Source organism: Rhinolophus ferrumequinum, chromosome 18 (genome assembly GCF_004115265.2).
Source record: "Rhinolophus ferrumequinum isolate MPI-CBG mRhiFer1 chromosome 18, mRhiFer1_v1.p, whole genome shotgun sequence".
In the NCBI taxonomy this organism is placed as follows: domain Eukaryota; kingdom Metazoa; phylum Chordata; class Mammalia; order Chiroptera; family Rhinolophidae; genus Rhinolophus; species Rhinolophus ferrumequinum.
In genome coordinates, this window is record NC_046301.1 from 4,907,797 (window position 1) to 4,928,162 (window position 20,366).

General features: G+C 37.5%; 1 protein-coding gene across 7 annotated transcripts in view; it reads left to right on the forward strand.

Moving 5' to 3' along the window:
• Positions 1–20,366, forward strand: part of BLTP1 (bridge-like lipid transfer protein family member 1) — a 161,636-nt gene that overhangs the window by 4,984 nt on the left and 136,286 nt on the right. For all 7 annotated transcript variants that reach the window (XM_033133318.1, XM_033133322.1, XM_033133321.1 and 4 more), the window contains exons 3-6: positions 7,818–7,939; positions 10,665–10,781; positions 11,695–11,773; positions 12,877–12,941. In XM_033133318.1, coding sequence (XP_032989209.1) covers positions 7,843–7,939; positions 10,665–10,781; positions 11,695–11,773; positions 12,877–12,941 — 358 coding nt within the window. In that variant the 5' untranslated portion in view covers positions 7,818–7,842. The remainder of the gene's footprint in view (positions 1–7,817; positions 7,940–10,664; positions 10,782–11,694; positions 11,774–12,876; positions 12,942–20,366) is intronic.

The following is a 20,366-nucleotide window of genomic DNA, read 5'->3' on the forward strand; positions in this document are numbered from 1 at the left end:
AAAGAACCTTAGTACTAATAACTTAGCTTCCACTGTTGGAATATGTTTCTTGTCGAGCTCTGAGCTCTATGACTTTTATGTTCACTTTTTGTTTTAACGCCTGTAGTGTGTCTTCAAGTAAGAGATGGCCACGTACAACTTGGCAACAGGCTCAAAGAGACTGAGTAACTTGCTGGAGCTGTCTCACAGCCAAGGAAAGGACAGGGGGTAAAATGAGCTTTCCATTTGAAATCTGGCTTTAACGCCTACTGTGTTTTCAGGGAGACCAGATGATTTCTGTTATTTCTGATTGAGTGTTATTTTACCACTTAATTCTGTTGGGCTTCAGAATTGATTAATAATGAAATTATTTTTGTTGCATATAGAATTCTGGGACTGAAAAGGACCTGAAGTGACTCTTTGTAGATAGAGAGGATTATACCTAATTTTTCTGACCCGAGAGGATAATTGTCTATTTTGGTTGTTTAAATGGACAGAATAGAACATTATATAATTTTTCTTTATGCACACAAACCTGCTGACCCTGACCAAAATGGTTAAGGAAACTAAGTTTGCTTTTGATGCCTACCCTCTCCTTTTTAAGGTTTTTCCCATCATCAGTAATCTTGGGACTTTTATGGTATTTCTGGATCTTGCTTGTTAATGAAAAAAGTCATCTAATGAATTAATTTACACTAATAACAGATGGTAATAATTAGTGGTAGCTATTATTGACATACTCCAAAGCTGTCTTTGCATTTTAAGAGAGAATATTGGTTAGTACTCTATTTAAAGGAATGGATGGTAGAATTTTAGGCCTTGTATCCTAATGGGTAAATTCTTTTAGGCAGAGATGTTTCAAATCACTGTACACTCAAGGGTAATGCCAACCATTATATACATTCCAGTACCATGTAAAATGTAAAAGCTCATGTATTTCCTTTATGTGAGATGTTGGCTGCAGTAGGTACGTGCTTCTCTACTTGGTGCACTTTCCCTGCGTGGCATCGTCGAGTTGGCAGGAGCGTCAGTCACCAACTCGTTTGTTCTCGGCCATCTACCTTTGCTCGGTTCTCAGACTAGAGCCATTGCAGAAACTGTTCAAATGAATTACATACTCTTCAAACATCATGTTGGATAAAAAGGTTGTTGTGATCTAATTTGTGTTTTACTTTTGTTTTGGGATGTTGTTATACCGTAGGAAAGATAAAGGAAAGATAAACAGTCTATGCAGGCAGTCCCTTGGCGTTGGGATTTACTGAGATATTTGGGTCCATCACCCGGCTTCTTCATTGCTAAGGAGAACATAAATTTGACTCTGAAATTGGGAACTCTATAAAAAAAAACCCAAAGAGTAGCCGCAAACTTTTCATGTACTCAGCTGTGTATATTCTGTAATAGTTTGTGCAGCAGTAAACTTTGGCCTCTGGGTGTGCAGTGTAGAAACTGTACAAAGTGCTTACTTCACAGAATTTCTGGCGTACAGAATGCTGCTGTGTCCTAATAATGTTTAATCTTACCTGATGCTGAAGAGACTATGAATGTTGATGGAGTTTAAAGGAGATCTTTAAAGTTGATTTATTTTCCAACTTTTAAAACCCATGTAATTTTCCTTATGAAAAGAAACTGGTTAAATGCAGAGAAGTTTAATATAATGGTCTAAAGATATGTGAACACCATTCATACAAGAATTGTGACTTCACTGTTGCATGAGGAGTTTGAGAATAATTCTTTTTCTCTCATTTTTGTTATATTTGAAATTGGGTTATTAAGTTGTTGAATATCCTCTTTACTTCTTAAACACAAGCAAATGAAAACAAATTTTCTCCAGGGTGAAAAAGATCACTTAGGAGTCTCTTTGGCCCTAAGTGCATTAGAAATACTTGCTTATCTTTGACAATAGCTCATAGTTATGTACTTTTTATGATGCGTTTATTTCATTCATTTATGAAACCAGTGTTTATCGAGAGCCTACTGTATACCGGGAACTTTGTTGGCTATTGCACACTCAGATGAAGAGGGCAAACCATTCTTAAAGAGACAGACTTGTAGACAGATAATCACATTGTGATGTGATAACTGCTGAGATACAAGCCGTCATTCAGACGGCCTTTGTGTAGCGTTTTCTGCATTGTCAGGCATCCTACAAAGATTGTTGTAAATATTGCAAGTCTTCCACCTAATACTCAGAATTCCTTAGCTGTGCAGTCGGATGTTTAATCTCCATAAATATATATTGGATGAATAAACAAACAAAAGTACCTCTATGTTGTCATGCACTGTCTTACTATGTGCTCAAATAATCAAGCTCAAGTCGCTGCTTTCCCACGACCGTGGCAGGGGAAGCTGTGGCTCGTCACAGCTAGGTCTTCTCCAGTCATAGGTAATATTATGTAGACATAGTCAAGTTTAAGCCTGTTATAGGAAAACCTTATTTCTGAAACGCTGTGTCACATTATGGGGTGATATTCCTTTTGAAGGAGCAGTGTCGGCCTGGGAGGGGATGAGCAGTGCAGTGAGGTTTCCTTGGGGACCTGTGGGCAGGTGTGCAGACCATCTGCTTCCTTCCATTCCCCTTCTCAGGCATGAAGGCCCTCTCATCCATATTTCCTTTCAGCTACCAGCCTCAGTTAGGGCTGTCCTTCTGCCAGCTGTTATGAACGCAAATTAAAAACTAAGAAAAAATAAAAGGAGTAAAGGAACTGTAATGGGAACCAACAAAAAAAGAGAATGAAATAGAAGAGGTTTTAATAGATATAAACTTAACTTATAATTTACAAACATACAGAAGCCATCAGATTCATCTTTCCATTCCCGAATCTCCATGAATCTGGGTCTATCCTTTCCTCTGTTCTTCCTGTTCAGATAAAGGAAGTGTTCCCTTTGTCAAAGCCAGCCCGCTTCCCACCTGTCATGTCCTGTCTGCCAGCCACTACTCTCCCTTTTTTCTTTTTAAATTATGGAAGTATGATATGCCAATTGTAAAACATTTAAATAATACCTAAGTATCAAGAGCAGTGTAAGTGAAAGTCCTGCGATTTCTTCTTCTTTCCCCCAGATCTCCTCCCACTGCTGTCTCTGGAGGTAACCACTCATGGCTTTGCTAATGTTTCTGCAGATTGAAAAAAGTATACATATACACATACCACATATGTGCTCATGTAGGCATAGGTGGTGTGTATATGCAATAATGGAGACTCTGTTTGAACGTGAGAATACTACACATCTTGTTTCTCAACCTGCTTTATCCCTCTAACATCACATATAACCTGGACATTTCTGCATCAGCCTGTATAGAGCTCTCCTTCTTTCAGGAAGGCTGCATATCATTTCATAGTATCATTTCGTAGTATACTATAATTCAACTTTTTTCCAATACTTGACATTTTTTCCAGTTTTTCAGTATGATATGTAATGATACAGTGACTTTCCTTTAAAAAAAATCTTTATGCTCGAGTATTTCTGAGAAATAGAGTATAGACCTGATGTCCAAGTCAAAGCATATACATTTTTACAGTATCTGATAAATCGTTCTTCACAAAAAGATTTATGCCCTTCAGCAGTGTATGAGTCATGCCATGTTCCCATACTTTTGGCAATATATTAGGTTGGTGCAAAAGTAATTGCAGTTTAAAGTTAAAAATAATTGCAAAAATCGCAATTACTTTTACACCAACCTAATAGTTTGCAGTCTTTCTAATTGTCACTTAGATGACTAGTGAGTGATAAGTGGTGATTGTCCCTAATTGCTAGTGATACTGTCTTTCTCTGAATTGCCTATTTATATATTTCACTCATTTTTCTATCAAGTTATTTGTAGTTTTTGTATTGATTTGTAGGATGATCTCCATTTTTGGAGGATTAAAATAAAGATTTGAAAGGCTATCTCTAAAAGTCTCCTGATGCACGTATTAGATGTTAGATGACTTTATTTCTTTTATGCCAGTGGGAGAGAAATGAAATCATTTGAATGTAGTATTTGAAAAGATTTTACAGGTAATTCATCTTGGAAAGTAATCTTTCTTGGAAAGATATTTCTTGAAATGGTGGTAGCAGTGGTGGTGTTAAATTAGGAACTGTGATAAATTTCTGCTTTGTGCTGTTTGATTAAACTTTCACATTTTCTTGCTTTTCTTTGTATGTCACTAAAATAATAATTACCACATTTTTTTTCTAATGTGGACAGCAGTTTTGAAATGAATACCATGGATTTCAGAAAGAATGAAGAGAATATAGATGAATCATGAAAATACTGAGAGCATGTCTTCAAACGTAGATTAGTGTTGTTTTCTTATGTAATAGATAAAAATACTACTGAAAACGATATTTGAAAACAGTGGCTGTGTTCCAGGCGCTGTCTCTGGTGTTGTGAATACAAACATGAATAAAACAATCCCTTTTGGTCATAATGGGTCAGGAGAGAGGGGTGACAGGTGAGATGGAGATTATGCATCTTTGTCAGGTATACCTTAGAAGTGAGGCTGCGTTCTTCTCTAAGGAGCTCACCATTTTGACTTAGATCCTGATACTGATGTGGTTCACGATCACTTCATTTTAAGTGCTGGCTTTCCCAGTTCCCCTTTCCCCCTTGATTATTAATAATTTTGGGGGGGAGTTATTTGAGACGATATGAATATCCTGTTGCTTGTCAAAATTTAATTATTTCTATTCATATGGACTCAAAGATTCCTTTTTTATTAAATGGGTTGTAATCCATTATTATTTTTTATTTTGATGCTTAACTTGTCCCAGATTTTGCCAGTGGGAGCCTCTTCATGCTGGTTTCTGTGTCCTTTTGACATGTTCCCATCATTCTTCGAGCACCACTTTCCTTACTGGAAACAGGGCTCAACCTCAACTTTCCTTGCCCTAGTTGTGGAATCAGCCATTTCTTCAAGGAGCCCTTTTCCTCTTAGTAGAAAATGGCTTTTAGAAGCCAAGTTCTCTGCTCATGTTTATTGGGGTATTCTGCTCGCAGGACCTGTGAATGAATATATGCATACACATTGTAATGCAGGGACTCAGCTCCCCTCCCGGCAGGCGAACACAGGATATGGCGAGGCCAAAAAGGAACAACAATGGAGCCATGGATAGGGGGTTCAAAACAGATCCTCTTTTTATGTGGAAAGTTGAATGTTGGGACACATCCCTCTTGGAATATCCCCAGGCGTCAGTAGGTGATCTTTTCGCGCTCAGTGCTATAGTGGTGATACTTGTGTGAAATGGTGAAAATAAGTGTGAAATAAGTACAGGTGTTATTTTATAACATGTAAACCATTTTATGTGACTATTTGGTTTTAGATTATAGGTCTTTTCCAAGTGCTTTCTCCCTTTTAAAATTCTCACTGGTGGCCGTGCGGGACAGAGGAAGTAGGATCTGTACCATCCGCAGTCTGCGCTTGGTAACTGCACTTGGTAGCCGCAATCTTCGCGTGTTAGTGTAGCCATGGCAGCTATATTAGTGACCAATGGCTAACTGGTTACAGCTGCTGGCCATCTGATCACAGCTGATGGCCATCTATTACCCGAGCCAGCACCTTTCCACGTGAGGTCGAGAGCCTGGAAACTGCTCTCTGGGGCTCGGTCCCTAGACACATAACATACATTTACAGTTATATTATTTCTATATCCATTTATATTGAAAACTATACCTCCAGCTCTTATCTAACACCCCAGAGTTAATTCTAATTTTCTTCCTTTATATATCCTCCACAGTTAGAAACTAGGTTCCCATTATCTACTACATTTACCTCCTTGATTAATCCCCGCCCCCATACCTGGCCTGGGCTCTCTCCCAGGTGTTCGCCCTCCTTCTCCCGCTTCGGCACCTACCCCAGATGACCCCCTGTATGGTCGCCCTCCTCATCTCTCGGGGGTCTGAGGCCGTCCTCCTGGGTGGACACCCTGCAGCAGGCCGCCTCCCTGTGCAGGTGCGCTTGTCACTGTTCAGCCCCGGCACCTGAGCTGGACTGCTTCTCCTGCCGGTCCCCCACCATGGATGCCCTCTCTCTTCCTTCCCCCGTGAGGAAGTGCCTCACGTCTTCCTGGCAGGTGTGGCCTCCTCATTCTGCAGTGGCTTTAACACCCTGAAATGCGGCTGCTCTTCCACTCGCCTCTTCTTGGCACAAATGGATAGTTAATTTACCCTCCTGGGGCTCTGACATCCACTCTGGGTCACGGCACTGCTGTCCCTCCTTTCCCCATATGCAGATGGCGGCCTTACTGCTTCACCTGTGGCTTTGAGACTGAACGCTTCAGGAAGGGAAAGGAAGAGGAAACAACCAGTTGGGTTTAATTCTGTCATTTGCTCCATGAAGATTACACAGTAGCTGCTTTTATCAGCCTGCAGTCCTCTCTGCGATGGAGCTGGTGGCGTGGCACTCACGCAGTGGCACTGAGCGTGTGGCTGCTGCCGTCTGGTTCTCTGCGGCCCTCCTTGCTCTGACTTCCTTTGCACCCGAATGTCCATTTCTTAGTTGAGGGCCTTCCATAAGTCCTGGCCTTTTCTTGTGTGCTTGCTCAAAATGTGTTCTTTTAAGGAGCGAGCCTTTATCTGTTGATTTCGCTTAAAGGTTTTGCATTAACTCATAATTGGAAACATGTTGGTGAGAACTGTGTGACACTGCAGTTTTCTGTCTCTGCAGCCTGGACCACTCTTCCTAATTCCCTTTGGCTGTGGGTGGCTACACTGGTGGGTGGTGATGATTTGGGATGGCAACTGCTGATCCTTTTGGTGGACGGATCACTTCCCCTTGGATTTGGTTCAAAACAGATCCTCTTTTTATGTGGAAAGTTGAATGTTGGGACACATCCCTCTTGGAATATCCCCAGGCGTCAGTAGGTGATCTTTTCACGCTCAGTGCTACAGTGGTGATACTTGTGTGAAATGGTGAAAATAAGTGTGAAATAAGTACAGGTGTTATTTTATAACATGTAAACCATTTTATGTGACTATTTGGTTTTAGATTATAGGTCTTTTCCAAGTGCTTTCTCCCTTTTAAAATTTTTATTTTATTCTTTAATTTAGAAAACTAAAAAAGGAAGAAAGAAAGCTCAGGTTGTAAAGTTAGCCCCTGAATTTTAAGTTGCTGGTTGATGGATTTTTCAAAGCTTTGAAAATATGAGAGCATTTTTCACCCCAGTTTTATTGAGATATAACTGACATAGAACATTGTATTTTCTTGAGGATAAAAAGGATCACTTAGGAGTCTCGTTAGCCCTGAGTTCATTGGAAATACTTCCTTATCTTTAGCGGTAGTTCGTAATTATGTACTTTAATAATGAGGCATTTATTTCATCCAAATATTATCTTCCTTCCACCTGCTGTAGTAGTAAAGTAGTATAACTTGCAAGAGGAGTCTCTTCCTGATGGGGTCTGTAATCGATGCCTTTTTGTTGGGGTCTGTAATTGACATTAATTGGTAGAGTGAGCAGGTTCCCCCTTTTGGCCTCCTGACTCCATTTTAACTGAGGTTTCCCTTTATTAATTCTCACAGTACCTAGTCCCTTCTTATTGTTGAGATAAATACCTTTGACTAGGTTTCAGAATTATGATGTTCCGAGTATAGTAACTGAAGTATAGTAACCAGAGTGTAGTAACTGAACCTGAGTCTCTCCTCATACTTAGTATGGTGAAATCCAGTCATGAAAAGTCTTCTATTTTATGTAGAAATGTGGACATGTTTTGTTGTTTGTTGCATTTTTGCAGTCTTATCATTAAAGCAGAATGTGATTTAATAAACTTTCATATTTATTAAATTCACCTTTTCTCCCTTACATAAGTTTCCTTGCAGGTTAATATATCTCTGATTCTAATTCTAACCTTTGAACTCTTTTAGATGCTGCTGTGGAAAACCTTCAGTCATGGATCAAAGGAAGAATGACAGTATTGTCCCTAGTATCACTCAGTTAGAGGATTTTCTGACAGAACACAATTCCAATGTGGTTTGGCTCCTTGTTGGTAAGTAGAATGTATTTTCTTATACATTATTGCTTTTTATGTAGGGATTAACAGCTGCCAAGTTTTAAGTGGTGGTTGGCTGAAGTTGGAATGCTTCCAGTGTATTTCTCTGAATGCTTGTTCTGGGAACTGCTCTTTTCCTGAGGCCGCCTGCTTGTCTGACTTCGGGGAGATGGGAGGAGAGGAAAGACATTGCACTTCGCTCCTTTTTCCTGTTTCAGGTCCACTCTTCCACCCCTGTCCCAACACACACACAAACTTTTGTATTTTTTTTGTTATAAAAGTGATAAATCCTTATGGTAAATGCATGTTTAGAGTAAAATAAAATGTGTACACCTAATTAATCTCATTTCTGTCCTCACCCCTTACGCACTTGGCAGTGGGCTCTACTAATAATAATTTTTTGTGTGATATTCCAAAAGTTTTCTAGGTACATACAAATAACACAAAACAGAGTATAATTAAATGGCAAAGAGAGGGACGGAATACCAGTGAATGAATGAATATGAATAAATAAGAGGGAGAAATAGCAAAAAGATATCAAGGAAGGGAGAGATTATTATAGGCTATTACCCAGGAAGCTTTTGTGGAGCAGCAGTATTTGATTTGAATTTTAGGTAGACAGTAAAAGGCAGAGAGCAAACTAGGACCGGCCAGATGGGGTAAGAGAGGAAAGGGAGGGTAGTGCTGCTTATTGAGCATCTTGTGTTGCACACACCACGGGCATTTTCCATGTTGTCTCTGACTGCTCAGCGTGCTTAGAAGGTAGGCGTTCTTCTTTTCCTTTAAACTTGTTTGGGAATTGTGGCCCATGAGGATCAAATAACTTACACACGTTACATGGCTGTTTTTTTCTGAGTATGCGCTTGTGCTTCTCTCGTGGCACCACAGGACGTGGGGTAGGGACACAGGCAGAGATGAAGTATATATAGAAGGAATGTAATGACTCATGAGTTGTAGGTAACATTAGGTGACCGTTTAAACTTTGAGTTCTGTTTTTTTTAATTGATGAAAGTGAACTGTTGTAAATCATCATGAATGAAAACCAAAAAAGTAAAATAAAATGCAAAACATTAGTATGAAATAGGACTTCATCAAAAGCAGTGTTGAAAATGACCTTTTAGTTTAATTAAGGGCAGAATTCTTCCTTCTTTCCTATCCCTTCTCCTATCACCTAGAATTTCTCTGACTGTTTTCTGTTGTATACAATTCATTTCTTTAAAGAAAACACAGCACCAACAACCAGAAAAACACTGGAGTGTTTAATCTCACTGTTTTACTAGTGGCCTTATGATATTGTAGAGGGGGTAGGGGATGTGATACAATGAAAAGGCCACAGTCCCTAGGCTGTTTAATACTAGAAGCATACTTTCTTGGCAAATACCTCTTGCCTTTCTGAATGGCCCACAACCATCTACTGTTAACACAATGATTTACAGTAAAAAAAAAAAAAAAATACAAAATAACTCTAAACTTAAAACATAATGATATAGCATCAAAATAATTTTCAAAAGAATTGTTTTAGAAATAATTTTTATTGCAGATCATAGCACTTCTACATCCAATCTATTACCATCAATCTAAGCTACCCTGAGAGATGTTGTATTTTGACTCTCAGTTACTCCTTTGTTTTATCTACTGTGTTTCCCTGAAAATAAGACGTAGCCGGACCATCAGCTCTGATGCGTCTTTTGGAGCAAAAATTAATATAAGACCCGGTCTTATTTTACTATAATATAAGACCGAGTCTTATATAATATAATGTAATATAAGACCGGGTCTTATATTAATTTTTCTCCAAAAGACGCATCAGAGCTGATGGTCCGGCTACGTCTTATTTTCAGGGAAACACGGTATATTAAATAATTTTTTAAAAAGTTAAGAACTTAATTTGATGTTGCTGAAAACTTATGCATGTTAAATTGCTTTACATTACTTTGTTCTAACTTAGAAAATAGTTACACTTTTTAAATGGATGAGTTAAAAAAATGATCAGAAAATGCTTTCTTATGTTTTATTTTTTGTATATTCATGAACTAGTTTTTTTGGAAATATTATAAATTTTATAAGTATGACTATAAACTTCTTGAAAAATGGTCAAATTTGGAATATCATTTACTGTAGCATAGTCAGTACAAGTAGGTTAGTCTCTTATCAATTACAGTCAAATAGTAAAAGGTGTCCTATTTAATGTGGATGTGCCTTTAAGTTGCTAAAATCCCCACTTATTTCCATTGTTTTTTAAAAATTTCTGTTGATTTAATGACTTTTCTCTGATTAAAAAAAAATACGTCAATTTTTTTTTCTTTTTAAGTAACTTGAGCCTGTAGGAAATAGTTTGGGGATGAGCTTTAAGCCTGCCTAATAAAAGTGGGTGTTTTTCAGAATATTCAGAAATATGGGCTTTCTTGTCCCAGAACATCTTAACATATGTTTAATAACTAAAACAATAAAAGGAAATAGAAACAAAGGAAAGATTACTTTAATTGATCTGAATAGAATCTGTGCTTTTCCGGTTAATGACTAAAAGAGAATGAGGAAAGTTGGATAATGTAGAATCAACCTCTAACTTTAAAACTCCAAGTTAAATTGTAAGAGGACGTGTTACCATATGGAAGAAATTCCTATGATTCCTGAATGTGGTAAATGATCTTTTGCTAACAAATTTTTGCTAAGATATTAAGGTGATTGAAAGATATCCTTTTGCACTTTTTTCTCCTAACAGCTACCATTTTGTCCTGTGGATGGATTATTTATCTCACATACTACAATTCTCGGAATGTTGGTCTTATTTTAACATTGGTTCTTAACAGATTATACAAACATGGCTATATCCATATTGGTAAGTTTGAGTAATACTGCATTTATTTCTTTGTGCAATCTTGAGGTATGTGTTACAAATTTATATTTTATAAGCAGGTCATAGCTTTAGAAATTTATCTTTGTTTCTGAAGGTTAGACTCCTTTAACTGGACTTTCTCTCTGACAGGTTTGTACATTACCTCATTCTTATTTCTTCAGAGTGTTTCTATAGTTACTATTTTACTTTTTTCGCTTATAAAAGATGCTCATTAAAATAATTTAAAAAATACAGCGAAAGCTTCTAATGCTCGATGAAGTTTTTGCTGTTTTTTTCCTTTTTAAAGTAACCTATACTTTAAAAATCTGTAAGTTGGAATCATCTTGTATATTTCATTTTGTGGTCTGCTTTATTAATTTAGTTTCTGACTAGTAAGTGGAAGATTTGCAGATAGATTGGAGGGTGTATTAGGAAACTGTATACTGTGGAAAGCCCTAAACCAGTGGGGGAAGAGGAGAGGAGACACTGAATTAGAACCATTCTAACCTTCCTTGGAGATGAGTATCTCTTAGTGGACATAAACTTCTCTCAGACATCAATAGTCTTTCCTGAATTTGAGGCAATGACTGGTTCCTGGAATCACCTGAATTAATGGAGGAAGATGGTGAATTAGTAACTGCTTTGGGTTTATTTAATGGCTGTGCATAATTAAAGGAATTAGTCATATGAAGCAACTATTTAATGTCCTCATATGGTTATTTAGTAGCTCTGTCCATGATGAACTTGGGGTACTGTTTGAAGAAAGAATGATTGAAATTAGGCTGTAAGGATATCAGGAAGGGAGTCAGAGAACATTTACTTATTGAATAAATTGAATGCTAGCACTATTTTAAGTTTTAAGGGCTCTATTATCAAAACAATTACATTAATCGCTGTTGTTTTTTTCCTATAACAGGCTCCTTCTCTTTCTCAGTTCTTTCTGGGAAAGTCATGGTTCGTGAAATCTATTACATTACAGAAGACATGTCTATTAGGTAAACAAAATGATGAATTTAAAAAACTATTTTAAACTTGAAATATTGTAAAAATTTTTCTGATTATTTAATATGACTTCTTCAAATAAAACCATAAAGTAAAAATCATTGTTTTCAATAAATCATAGCTGGTGAGTTGATGTTTTAAAATGTTTTTGTCAGTAGATTGATTTAGCTCAAGTTTAGACTAGCAAACAGTTTACCAAATAGCAGTTTATGGAAATGACTAATCTCACTTCATTCTAAGATGAAAAATTGATCCATTAAGTTACCTGGTCATTTCTGTTGTAGAATTCATGGTGGTCATTTGTTATATAAAATAAGGATAAGAGATGCCAATAACTCTCATCCTTTAGGTCCTTATTGGGTAATAACTTTTTAGAATGGTTTTGCATCTGTTAACAACTCTAATTTTACTTTAAGAAGGAGACACAAATCTGAATGTAATAAGAAATTACAATTAGTATGTTTACTATGTTCTCTCTTTTGTCAGCCTTGAAAAAAAAGCTTACTCTATTTTTGTGATTTTCTTAAAATTTGTTACTAGAACTTGAATTAGTTGAGAGGTGCTGGTTTCTGGCAACACATACACTTGACTTAAAATAGTAGAGGCAACTTTTTTGTTGAGTCTACAATTACTTCCAAGTTAAAAGTAAAAAGTAAAAGTTAAGATGCTCGAAGTTCATCCTTTTGGAGCATGAAGTGATATATCATTACAGAAATGAAGGAATATCTTTAAAAGTTTCCATTAGTGTGCTAACGGCCCCCTTTCAAGATTTGGCTTTTTTGCTTATGTAGTTTTTACACCATTAAAAAATATTTATAAAAGAAAAAGGTTTTCTGGTAACAATTCATTTTCCTGTTGAATATAATCTGGTTTCACATTTTACCTGGATAGAAGAATCAAATTTAGACTTACGCAAATCTTCTTTTCCTTTTTTAATTGGAAGATTATGGAACATTTAGGTATGCCAGTGTTCTGTTGACAATTTTTTGTATTTCCTTATTTATTATCAATTGATTGTCTTTTATAATAAGTAATTAAGAAGTGAGTTAAGTAAATTGTTACTTAAGTTTTTATTTCTGTAATTTATCTTGCTTAGAATTCAAGATGGATTTATAATTTTTCGGTGGTGGAAAATGTATAACCCAAAACAGAAGCAACATGGTGAGTTTTCACTTATTCATGTGTTTGAAATCTTCAATCATATAATCTGAATTTTCAACTATGGATATTGACTCGTTTCACATTTTATAATAGATAAAATTCCTTTAAAACTTTGGAGTCTACAAAACTTTGATTTTATCACCAGTTGGCTAAATATCCTTTAGCAGCTTTCCTCTTGCTTGATTAAATTTGGTTACTTTAGCTAATTATTTATTCAAGGTCACGTTCAACATGACACTTGCCCACATTTCTAGCCCCACCGCCTGTGGACCTATATCTGTGGACCTAACCACTGCTGTGGTTAAATGGCCTTCCCAGGCTCTCCATTCATCTGCTAAGTCATTTTCTTTTCAGCTTCCATGCCTCTATTCATTCTTCTACCTGATGCTGCTCCTAGTTCTCACTTATCTTGTATGGTAGGATGAACAGAAAAGAGGAAACAGGCTCTAGACTCTTCTGGTTCTGTTTTCAGCATCAGAATTTTGCCATGTCAGAATTTCCTTCCCAGATCTTTATTTCATAGCTTTGTAAGGCTCTGCTCTGTGTGCCGGACAAGTCTACTCGACACTAACCGTACCAGTGGCTTCAAGGAAGAGGGGACCCGGTCTTGACTCTCTCGAATAACGATTCTCACACTGGTTAATCTCAGGACTCTTGACATTCTTCTGCATTATTGGGGATTCCAAAGAGCTTTCATTTACATAACATACCGATATTTAACTACATTTGAAATTAAGCCTGATAATTGCAGAAACATTTTTATTTCATTAAAAATAACGATAATGAATCCATTACATATTAAAATAAATAACATACTTTATGAAAAAGAATTTTTTCAAAGCAAAAAAACAAAATACTGAGAAGAGTGTCATTATTTTGTATTTTTCAAATCTTTTTAATGTCTGGCTTAATGGAAGATGAGTGGATTCTCTCCTGTCTTTTGTATGCAATCTGTTGAAATATCATACATCACGTAGCCTTTAAAAAAACTCCGCTGTCTATTCATAGGAGAGTGATTGATAAAAAAAAAAAAATCAAACATCTTAATATAATAATCCTATTAGAATAGTTTTGACCTTTTGGTTCTCTGGGAAGGGCCTTGGGAGCACCCCACAGGTCCCTGGACCATGCTTTGATAACTGTAGTTGACCCTTGAACCATGCAGGGGTTAAGGGCACTGACCAGCCCCTCTTTCCTGTGCAGTCATAAATCCGTATATAACTTTTCACTCCCCAAAAACGTAACTACTAATAGCCTACTGTTGACCAGAAGCCTTACCAATAACATAAACAGTCTATTGAAACATATTTTGTATGTTATATGTGTTATATACTGTGTTCGTACAATAAAGTAAGCTAGAGAAAAGAAAATGTTAAGAAACTCATAAGAGAATATACATTTACAGTATTTATTGAAAAAAAATCCATGTATAAGTGGACCTATGGATTTCAAACCTATGTCGTTCAAGGGCCAAATGTAACTGTACTGTTCTAGAAGATTTTAGTTGGGTCCTGGGAGAGAAAGGTCAGAAGAGGATGAAACTCTTGCACCTTTTGTCAGCTATCAGGACCATCTGTGTTTCTGGAGCCCTACATTGCAATTCTGAAATGGTGGGGGGTTTTGTCAGTATGTGGGTTCACCTAGGAATCTTACTGTCATTTATAACTTTGTTTCTATGGGAAAATTGGTTTAAAGTTCCAAAAGTTATTACATTTCTAAGTTTGAGCTAGCCTAAATTACTTTAGATTTCCCTGTTACTTTACTATTATTTAGTCTTTTTTTTTCTTTACTATCATTTCCTTGCTCCCACCTAATTTCCCCCCTCATCTATAATACATGATGTACTCTTCCTTGAAAAGGCTGGCATACACTGATTAGAATTTGGCACCTGTAGAATTAATGAAGTCAGAATGACTGGAAAAGATAATAGGCAGATTCCATGTGTGGAAAACGTTTTCTAAAACTTAGAGTTATTATTAAGTAATTTTGAACAGCCGTGGGCTGACTTCAGACGCTGGGAGTATTCTGTGGGAGTCTGTAATAGGCCTCTGCAGCCTCTCATCGCTGATCTAGAATGGCTGTGTGTTATTAGCAGTCTCTGGCTTCTGATTTTATAATATCGGTTGTCCAGTCAGCCTTTTCACCTCTTTCCTTACCAGTTGCTACAAACATTCTCACAGGAAAAAAAGTGTTCTTTAGGTAGTCAATGTGTTAGTGTACTGGGAATCTTACAAGTTTTGACTTTTGATAAAATACGAATATATTCAAACTCTTGAGTCACTTTCCTACACTATTATTGATGTTAAACTTTGTGGAGAGAATACTCTTGATTATTGTTTATCTTTTATTTGGCTGTAAGACTTAAGGTGGCACTTGAGTAAAGGTATCACACTTGCACCTCAGGAGGACCAAAGCCCAGCCCTCAGAGCCACGTGCTTTTGAGTTTGGTCCCAGCTTTTGACACATTCACCCAACTGTGAGCAGGGCCGGTATCGCTGCCTTTGGTTTTGTTTGTAAAGTGCATCTGGTTCGTCCCTTAGAGATGCATTTGCATCTCATATGTTAGGAGTGTATTTTCTCCTGCATGTCAGTTCGTTTGTTAGATGATTTGCTCTTTGACTCCGTCTTTTTTTTTTTAGCATGTTTAGTGAACATAAGCTTTATTGTTAACAAGATTGCAATGGAACTGAAACAAAAGTTCTCCTTGTTTATATAACTAGTTTGTGAATTAAAAAATACCTTTTTGTATATTTACATGAAAATATTTATTCTGAATTAATTTCACTGTTTTAAGGTTATCATGTGAACCAATAAAGCTATGGGTTGAGGAGGCCCATTTGACCTAAGGACTAACCCCCTTCTGCCCCCACCCCCATACATACACCCATGGTATTTACCCCAGGACCCAAGGAAACAACTGATTTTTCTCAAAATCCCTTATCAGTTTGGAAAACCCTCATTATGCAAATGGAAAGATAGAATTTCCTGTGAGTATAACTGGTAAAGCCAGAACAAAACCCAGGCCTGCTAACTTTCAGTCTGGTGCTCCTGATGTTACAACACAGGTTGTCAAATGTGGCTCAGGTAGGTATGTGTTGTGCTGATTGCAGCTTGTGGGAGGAATGAGAGCATTTGCAGCCTGAAGAGGCAGCTGCACGCTTTAAAGAAACCTCATGGGATCGCTCACTTTAGAAGTTTCTCAGACACGTGGAATACTATCTTAAATTGTTTATAGCTGCTTTTTGAAGAAAATATGTACAGTGGTACCTCGGTTTTTGAACGTAATCCACGAGTTCTGAAACATTCGAAAACAGCCCACAGCTCGGCCTCAGGATCTTGCACTCAGCGGAAGCCCTGTGACATGTTCGACTTCTGAGTCGTGTTCAAAAACCGAAGCATTTACTTCCGGGTTTACGGCGTTCATAAACCAAAATGTTCGTCAGTGGAGACGTTCGAAAACCGAGGTACCAGTGTACTTCATTTTGTCATGAAACATTTCCTCTCCTCAAAGTGGATTGCTCTGCACCAGAATTCATGGATGAGATCAAGAGTAAGTGACCCAAGTCCTTCATGAAAGAGAGAGCTTCTGATAAGACTCTTTACCTGATTTAACAGGTATTTGCTTTGCATTTATTTTTCTGATCGTGTTAAACTGGAGCGGGGGTGGATTTAAAAAAAGGAAAGAGGAGTGGGTGTTACCTGAATCTATTTAGGAGAGACATACATATAAACAATAATAATTTAGGAAGCGAGGGAGCACTTAGTGTGTTTTGAGGAAAAATACTGAGAACTGTCCTCAACATTACCAGCTGTGGTATGGAGCCCTTGGTGTGGTCCCAGCAGGGTCGTGGTTTGATGATGTTTAGCGTTCTGTCCCCGTGTCAGGAGGCAGAGAGGTAGATGGAGGTTGCTGTGAAAGTCCCGTCTTAAAAAGCAGCCTGGTGATGACAGCGAGTAGGATTCTGCAGAGACGGAATGGGAAGGAGAGTAGCTCAGATGGGTGGACTGGTTTGACCAATGGCATTCAGGTTGGAAAACAGGTGTGTTTAGGAATTAGCAAATAATGCCACTAGGTGGTAAATGAAAAGAAGTAATGGGGGGTGATTGGGGAGCTGTGTTATGAAGGCAGCATCAGCCCTTAAAGGTTTTTGGGAGGGGTTAGGGGGGAAATCACATGAATTTAGCGCATTTCAAAGGATAAAAGCAAAATGTAATCACTACTCACCTCAGATGCATATACTTCTGATGAATATTAATAGCTCAGATATCGGTCCTTCCTTGAGGTGCTTCCCTGCCAGTTCTTTCTGTCTTCACCTCTTTTTGTCACTCTTAATGTTAACGTATTTCTTTGTCTCTGCTCTCTCTGTCTCTAGTTGCCTGTAATGTGGACAGAAATATCATAATTTGGGGATATTTTATGTTTTTAATATTTAAGAATATTTAAATTATTTCATCCTGATTGTTCTTTTATATTGTTTGTGTGCCAGTGTTTGCAACAGAAAAAAGATTCCACATCTCATTTTACATTGTCATTCATGACTTTGTGAATACTACATAATTTACCATATCTTGCCATATATAATGCACACTTTTTTGCCCAAAATTGTGAGGGAAAAATAAAAATGCACATTATACATGGATAGTACTAATTCTGTATCTATATAAATGTTTTTAATTTTTTTATTTATGCTTATGAGTTAAAAGTGTAACTCTAAAAATCAGTAACAATATCTATATGCAAAATAATACCCCCTGGAATATGATAATCGCTTTTGTTGAATTTATGATGAACTTGAAATGATGAAGCGTTGTTGGCCTTCCATGATGGGTAAATATCGTAAATTTGTTACTGGTACATAAAATTTCTTGAACCTTGTATCTGTTCTTGTATTTTGTAATTATTTGTTACATAAAATTTCTCATACCCTAATATGTTAAAAAGTAAATGCTAAAATTCCTTTATAATACAAAAAACAAGTACCTAAATGTAAACAAATAAACATTTGAATTAAAAAATTAAAATGGAAGATTTTTTTTCCCTGAAAGTTTGGGCCAAAAATGTGGCTGCACATTATACACAGGAACACATTATACACGGCAAAATATGGTATGTGACTAGTAAGAATTTGACCTGCAAAGACAAGGAAACTATTGATAGTATTATTGTGTACAACAATCGTGCAGGAAGGTAGAGGTATTCTTATTTTATAAATGAGAAACATGAGACTTAGAGTGGTTAATGTAGTTGTCTTAGATCACATTAGTAAACGATGGTACAGGGATCCAATCTTCTAACCTTACTATTGTTTGTTTACCACTTTTTTCCAGTTCCTGGAGACTCCAATGCAAGAGTCCCCAACTTTTTTAAGCTGTGTGTGTGTGCACGCACGTGCGCATGTCTGTATGTAGGAGATACATGCCTTTGGAAAAGGTGTCTGTCTTTTGGGAAGGTGCTCATCAGTCTCTTAGGGGAGGTATTTGTTTCTGAGGAGACCTTCTAGATCAGCAGGGCACACTGTGTGTGGGGCGGCTCTGCATGTACCTACCTGTGTGACGGTGACACGGGGAGTGTGCTAGTCCTCCGCACCTGTGTTTGTGGGGATTCCGTAGGGCATGGAGAGGGCGCTGCTCTATAGAGAACTCCTGGAGAGCTGGGGTCACTGACCTGAGGGGTCCTGGCGGAGGCCCTGAAGGAGTACAGCCCTTGAAGCCTGGACAACAGTCAGGCTGAGGGTCAGATTTACTGTTTGATCACATAGCTTGCTGGTGGGAATGTTATTAATGCAGGTGAAACAAATGGAAATAATGGAACAAATTTAAAAAGGGGGATGTGAACTCAGCTAAATCTTTCTCTTTTAAAATATGAAACCAATAGGTGCTTTTAAAATGCTGATAGATTGAGTATTTGTTCATTATCTTTTAAAGTCATCTTTTGGAAGGAAAAGAGTTGTCTAGACATTTTGTTCAATCTTATTTTTAAAAACCCCACATATCCTTTCTATTTAATGCTTTGGTGTATTTGTTGAGTGCCTCCTATATATCAGGCACTGTTTTAGGCACCAGGGTTATAACAGTGAGCACAACAGGAAAACACTTCTCTAATGGAGTTTACATTCTCCTGGAGGGAGGTAACAACCAATAATAATGCAAAAAAAAAAAAAAAGTTTGGGAATATAGGGAAGGGATTGTTGAGGGGATCTTGCAGTGTTTTAGTATTAAGTATTTGGTATTTGTCAGTGTTGTCAAAATCCTTTTTATCTTTGTGCCTTGGTGTCTTTTAGTAAGTTAGTGTAGCCATATTCTTACCGTTTTAGTTATATTGAAAGAAGAGAATCGGTGTGTACATCCAGCAAGTAGAGATGAAATTGAGAGTAATCTTGTTTCCATTTTTCTATAGTCACCATTTGTTTATCAGTCACTGCTGATCTAATTAGGGGCTAGTCCAGACTTAATTTTCCCCATTGCTGCTGTGCAGCTCATCCACCGGTCTTTATTGCGTTATTCCTAATGAGCAGGGGATTTACATAATTCAGGGATCATGCTGAACTGTTCTTAAAGTAAATTGGAATACAGATGACCTAAATGAGCTCTGGGGTAAATTGTGATTGAGTTGTTTATGACCTTCAAGAATGGTATAATAATTGATTCCTAATTGTGTAGATCAGTGTGGTAATAGAAAAATGTTCTGCTTTGCATTTATTATGCATCTACATTTTGGGTTGTCAGAAGTCTCAGATCCCTTTGTTTGGATATTTTTGTCTTACTAGGAATAGACTTGTAGTAAGATGCTGTGTTGTTCTTTCATACAAATGAGCCCTCTACGTACTAAGAATTGTTCTAAGCACCACAGATACAACAGTGAATAAAACGAGTCCCTTTTACAGAGCTGGCTTCATTCAAGCAATTGAATGGAAGGGGTTCAGATAATTAGCCAATAAATCTATACAGCACTGAGGAACGAGTGAGGGAAATGTGGCACCTAGGAGAAGATAAAAGCAGGCTCAGTAAATAGGAAGAACCCTTTGGAGAATAGTTAAACAGAAACACGAGGCAAGTAAGGAAGTGAATTTCGGGGCAGGAGCATTTCCTGGTTGTGTCTGAGTTTCGATACCGAAAACGGAGGCCGGTTTACTTGGTGTGCGGATTAGGAGGAGAGAAGAGTATGGATCCTGTAGGATTTTATATGTGGCTTACAGGACCTTGGTATTAATCTGAGTGAGAGAGGAAGCCATTAGAAAACGGGGGGACAGAAGAGTGGCATGCCTTCAGCTAGGTTTTTCTAAGATCTAACCAACGTGTAAAGCACAGTCAGAGGGGAATAAGGCAGAAGCAGGGAGACTAGGTAGGAGGCTGCTGAGTTGTGTTGCATCAAGAAGTTCAAGTTGATGGTGACTTGGGCCAGGATGGTGACAAGTGGTTGGATTC